Source organism: Mesitornis unicolor, unplaced genomic scaffold (assembly GCF_000695765.1).
Source record: "Mesitornis unicolor isolate BGI_N332 unplaced genomic scaffold, ASM69576v1 scaffold42454, whole genome shotgun sequence".
Classification (NCBI taxonomy): Eukaryota; Metazoa; Chordata; class Aves; order Mesitornithiformes; family Mesitornithidae; genus Mesitornis; species Mesitornis unicolor.
In genome coordinates this window covers 43,548-49,513 of record NW_010181620.1, presented here as the reverse complement: position 1 = coordinate 49,513, position 5,966 = coordinate 43,548, and the positions used below count along the sequence as shown (strand labels likewise).

At 38.1% G+C, this 5,966-nt stretch overlaps 1 protein-coding gene across 1 annotated transcript; it reads left to right on the top strand.

Moving 5' to 3' along the window:
* The first annotated feature begins 975 nt into the window (after window positions 1-975).
* Window positions 976-5,344, top strand: DYNLT3 (dynein, light chain, Tctex-type 3). The gene is made up of 4 exons (XM_010183473.1): window positions 976-1,017; window positions 2,940-3,063; window positions 4,031-4,108; window positions 5,207-5,344. The coding sequence occupies exons 1-4, from the start codon at window positions 976-978 to the stop codon at window positions 5,281-5,283; spliced, it is 321 nt and encodes a 106-aa protein (XP_010181775.1). The 3' UTR covers window positions 5,284-5,344.
* Window positions 5,345-5,966: the final 622 nt, after the last annotated feature.

Sequence of the window (5,966 nt, the reverse complement as noted above, 5' to 3'; positions counted from 1 at the left end):
GGGGGCTTGGCTCTGCTCTTTGCCTGCCTGGGACTTCAGGCACTATCGGCCCGCTTCGGTGCTGGGAGCGAAAAGTCCCTGCAAGGTAAGGTGGGAGTGGTGTCCGAGGGTGCTGCCGGCCGCCGTGGTGCTGTCGGTCTGCGGCCATTTTTCTTATGTCACCCCTGGAGAGAAAGAAAAAAAAAAGTAAGAAAAGAAAAACAAACCACACCAAGCGCTGGGCCCGGTCTGCGCCGCAGGCTGATCCCTGCCTGCCAAAGCCGAAGAGCCTTCTCTCTCCAGGAAGCTTTACTTGGCGTCTCCAGCCACCAGTGTTCATTAAACTAACAAAAAAACCCAACTCGTAGAAATATTGCTGTCCTGGAGGTTTCTGTTCTTGCCCAAGTGTTTGAAGTGGATGGATATGAAGAGGCAGATGGTACATGCTGTGTGCTTCCTTTGACAGCCAAGGAATGAGCAAAAAATAGGAGGTATTAAAACTTACAAGCTTTTTCTGCACTTGACAAAGTTACTTAGGTAAGGTAATGACTATGGAAACCAGTCTTTTTGGTACTAGGGTTGTGAAATCCTGTGTTGCCACTTGACAGCAAGATGTAACCCATGTGACAGTAAGTCCATGACTCCAGTAAAACCCAGGATTTAGACCCAGAGGAAAAGACTTGCCATTGGAGAATATTCCCATGACAAGTATAGACAGTGGAAGAATTTAATCTTTACAGAAAGTGTAAATTGAACCTCTTTCCAAGCTCACTGAGGCCTGAGCTTTTTGAACCCACTCAGATGTGACTAGCAAAACAACACTAAATAACGTATGTATGGTGCTGGGGAAAACAGTAAGATTTCAGAATTATACTAACAGACTACACCATGCAAATAACCAGACATGGGACCCGATCATTACATGTTACTTAGAGTAAAACTATATCATTTGTTTACTTTTCGATCAGAAATAATAATAATTAATTTTTATTGCAGATGATCTTCAATGCTGATGAGGCCCACAACATAGTTAAGGAGGTAGGTTTAGCTAACAGCTGTATTTCTAAGAAATTCTTCACCTTACTTTGCACTATAGTTAAAGCAGTTAATTTCATTGACCATCCAGATAAATTCAGTCTTATATGAAGGTATTGTTTCTATCAGATAAGCATGGTGTTTCATTTGAAGCTGCTTTAAGCTTCATCTAATAATGGTCTTCGACTACATAAAGAGGAGAAGATAGATGAGAGAAAAAAAGAGGCAGAATTCACATTACAGTGGAAAAATGAGGAGTAGGAGTCATAAGTTGCAAGGGGAATTCTCTCTGATTTCATTTTTGTTTCCCCTCTATCCAGCTAGAGAGTAATCACTAGAGAGGTCACAGGGAGAGCTTGTGAAGTTTCAGTCCATAGAGGTTTTTAAAGCTTGAATGGACAAGGCCTTGAGCAACGTGATCGAACTTGAAAGTTAGCCTTGGCTTGAGCAGGAGGTTGCCCTACATGAGCTCATTATTCTAGCAATGCTTTTGAGTAACAATTTCTGCACAAAAAGAGCAGGTTGAAAGCAAGTAGCCTGATGGTCTAAATTAAATACATAGTAACTGGAAAGTGATTAATGAAGATCCCACAGCATACAGATGCTGTCAGATTTTTCAGGAAAATACCATTTTGAGAAAGGAATTCCTAAAGGGGCACTTGCAGGTCCTTTCCCACCTACCCTATCAGGAAGAGAAAGGGCTGCACTTTTAAAACCGCTCCAGTACACAACAGTAAGCTCTTGGATGTCAGATAAATGACAATTCACCCCTTTATATAATTGTCCCTGCCTGGAAAGGCTGAATACAGTATGACAGAGTCTCCAAACGCTGGGAGTAAAGCCAAGCGTTTCTGCCTCTGATTGAAAGCTTAACAAGGGCAGAGGAGCTCTAGCTCTGGGTACATTTCCGGAAGGACAAAAATCCCCGAGGGATCTTGTTGTCCCTCTTTAGTCTTCTTTTCTGTTCTGTGAATGTTTGTTCCCATTGAGTTCTTTGTCCAGCTTTATACATTGTAATCAGAACTAATTGGGCTTTTTGAGATCTGGGGCACAAGTCTCTTCCACAGCCTGTTAGTGGGTGGTTAGTGCATGGGATTCATCTTACTGAGTCAGAGGAGAACATAGTTTTATTTCACTTACCTTTTCCAGGCGTGCATTTCATAAGTGCTCAATTTTAAGAATTTTTAAATTTTAAGCAATTTTTAAAGTTGCTCAATTTTAAGAAGTATCCATCAGCACATAATTCAGAATTTCTTAGGAGTAGAGAATACAGTGAGTTACAATTAGAGAGAAGGCTTTCTGTTCAGTCATTTTAATTTTACGGAGAGATTGGTCAATCTGTAGCTGTAGGAGAACATGCAGTTTTCATGCGGTTCAGGTATTTCTTGTGCTCTAAGATATGACCTTTGAGTATCTCTCACTCTTATATCTTCCTCATCTTTTAAGCTGGAGTATGCATTTCACTATTGTGGCTCTAGCTCTGAAGATTTTGGTATTCTATTTGCAGACTCTGAAAGGTTGGCCAGCCCAAGCAAACATTATTGATTGAAGTAGAACCATTTCCATTACAGTAGCTTCTGAAAGCCAAGCTGGAGTAGGCAGTCATTAGGAACAGTGGGATGTGTTAGCATCTTCACTGGTAAATAGATCCATTCACTTTAACTTGGTACTTAAAGCATATGGTTAAGGTCTTTCTATAAGAAATGTTTAGTCAGAGCCTTGTTTTTCTCCATGTAATAATGTGGTAAATATGTACTAAAAATAAGTTTCCAAGAAGGTTCATTTTACTTGTCATTCAGCAACTGATAACTGGTGAGTTCAAGTGATTTAAAGTAATCCAATTGCTACATAAAATTCCTCAGATTACGCAGAAAACGCTACATTTTGAAATATATGTTGTTTAACTATTTTTTTCTCTATTTTAGTGCATAGAAAGTGTTTTAGGCAAGGCAGATTACAATCACAACAAAGTCAACCAGTGGACTGCTGCTATAGTAGAACAGTCGCTGACACATCTGGTGAAACTCGGGAAAACGTATAAGTACATAGGTAAGTACAAGCAGTCCTACTTTTACCACATACAATCACAATAAATAATTGCTGAAAGGTTCACTTGAATGCAGTGCTATATTCAGTAGAAAGTTTTAAAGTGTAAACAAAGCAGAGCAGATACCTGAACTCTTTCATTATACAGAGTTTTAGTAGTACCTATGGTAAAACCATGGCAGTTGCACCTGGGCTAAGCATGCTAGCAACACTTAGCACAGAAGACAACATGTTACACAGTCTTTCCTGACTGTTAAGCAACCGTAAAATAATTATATCAACTTTTTGCTATCAGTTCAGGAAATAATTGCTTGTTTTAAATAAACTTTTCAGTAGGATTAAGCTTCGTATAAATACAGATATTTGAAAGACCATAGTCCTGTCAGCTAAGTCATGTCCCATTATATTTATATGCATACCTGTGGAAGGGAAATGGAAATAACAGAAGTTTAACCCTCTTCTGTCCTTTTAATGTAGTAGCAAGTGTTTGCACTCTCTTCTGTTTTGCAAAGCTTGGATTCAGACTGTCACTGGTTTCATGACCATTACAGGTCAGTCTAGAAACGCTGCATGTTACTAGAGTGGTTTCAGAGAGCAGTCAACGATTTGGGAAACAACTCTCATCAAGCACGACTTCTGCTGTACCTGTGAGGACAGCACCTGCAATCCTGTTCCTGCACATGACACAAGCTATATCTAAGTAGTTTAAAAGATAAAAACCATAATCCTATTAGCAAGCATTTTGTTAAAGCCGTTGTCTTTATGTGAGTAAAAATAATCATGAAATGAATACCAAGTTCTTGCGGAAAATACTGGGAGTGAGGGGGTTGTCAAAAAAGGTTTTGACTTAGTTGAATGCCACCTGCCAGCCACTTGAAAACATAATGCAGGCTTGAGTTCAGAAGTACTGAATGATTCACCTCTTCTGCTTTAATAATGAATTCCTTGATTTTATGACTCTATCTTGCAGTAACCTGTGCGGTGATGCAGAGGAGTGGAGCTGGTCTTCACACAGCAAGCTCTTGCTTCTGGGATACCACAACTGATGGTAAGTTTCCTCACTCAAATGAAAAATTTGTAAGTAAAAGGAATGTTGTTGCTCAGTTGTAGTAGTTAGGGTGCACATTTTCAAGAGTGATTGTAGAAGCAATAGCTTCCAGGATTAGATGCTTGTTTACAAGCAGAAATATTTTGTTAGCAGTCAGTGCCTGCATTAAGAGCGATTGCGTTGTAAATTGTGAGAATCGGTAGCAGAAATCCTTCATCCTGGAACAAGAGTCAAAACATTTAATCCTCGTCAGTAACCATAGATCAGTTACAGAGGCAGTAAAACGTTGCTTGCAATAAATGCACGTGGGTAGTCCTAAACCTCTCTGCCTGGCTGCTGTAAGGGAACAACGCTACTTTGGAGAACAGAACATGGTAAAAAATAGAAATAGTTTAACTAATAGTATGTGTTTCAGTAGCTTAACTATTATCCAGGCTTTGGATGTGTTTTTTTTTCTTCTAAATTAGTTCTGAATCCATTTTTTCCCAGGTTCAGGGTATTATGAGGAAACAAGATTAAAATGATCTTACAGCTATCACAAACTCAGAAAGGTCTTTTTAGAAGAGGGCACTAAGACTTAACTTTAAAATAGAGATGGCATTAGGAAGTCAACCGGGGTTAAAAAAATTAAATCATAAAGTGAAATTAAGTAAACAAGTACACTTTAATCTTCATGTTTCCTTGGCTTGTAAGGCATTGATATGTTGATACAATAGAAGAGGAAAAATTATAGAAAGAAATGCATTAGAGTGTATTTGATCCATTTTTTTTCTGATTTCTTGTCTGATTATCTTGCCAATTTCAGTATGAGACTTTGAAGGATTTTTGTAAGTCTGGCTTTTAAAGAGTGATACTGAAATTGTGTTTTCCTGGAAAATGTCTTAAGCATGCAAGGCTCATGTTAGATCGTAAACAATGTACAAGTTAATGACAATGTTTTGAGGAGTGTAGTCTATTTATAGCCAAGATGACATAATAGTACTTACCTGAAATCACAGCTGAATTGTTCATATGAATTTGCTATAATTTACACTGTGATGAAGTGAATATAGTAAAGACACTGGAATTCTATTTTTATTTTGTAATAATCTTTTCTAGGAACCTGCACAGTGAGATGGGAAAACCGAACAATGAACTGCATTGTCAATGTGTTTGCTGTTGCTATTATCCTGTAGCTGACTGAAAGATAAATCGAAGCAACACCGAAGCCTTTAAAAAAAAATAATCCAAACACATGGCTAAATATTTCCAAACATTATTTGTTTTTGTATGAGGAGCATACAGAAGTTCTCTATACAGTGTAAGCCAGTTCTCATAGATTAATTATCTGAAAGCAAGCAAAAAATTCAAACTATATATATATATATCTGTCTAAAGAGAAAGTATTAGTAATTTAAATATTCAGAAGTCTGTTATTGAGAAGATGCCACAAAGATCAATAGAAGTGATATCAAAGCTAATATCAAAGATACATTATTCAAGAGAACAAAACACATCACATCAAAGGAAAGGTCAAAGGGCAAGCAAGACCTCTCAGGATTACAGTGCACTTTGGAGCAAATTATGAACACAATTCAGAGTAGATACACTGTAAAAAAATTACTGGTGCTTCATGTTTGATTAAACAAAGCTAACTGTCACACTGAATGCTGGTGCTTGTGAAATTGCATGAGCATCACATTTCCGTCAAGCATGAACATTTCCATTGAAATTAAATCCGGTTAAGCTTTTCCCCTGGAGGCAGAGGATGACTTTACTGGGCCAAAGGTGAAATATACCTAGTCCTAGCAGTATTCTAATTTATCTTCAGAATGAAGATAATGCTGATATTTGTTGTTGATTCAGGGAAACATGCTGG

Coding starts and splice junctions, on each gene's coding strand:
- DYNLT3 (XM_010183473.1), top strand. CDS start 976: ATGATCTTCAATGCTGATGAGGCCCACAACATAGTTAAGGAG. Junction 1,018..2,939: donor CCCACAACATAGTTAAGGAG/GTAGGTTTAGCT, acceptor TCTCTATTTTAG/TGCATAGAAAGTGTTTTAGG. Junction 4,109..5,206: donor CTGGGATACCACAACTGATG/GTAAGTTTCCTC, acceptor AATCTTTTCTAG/GAACCTGCACAGTGAGATGG.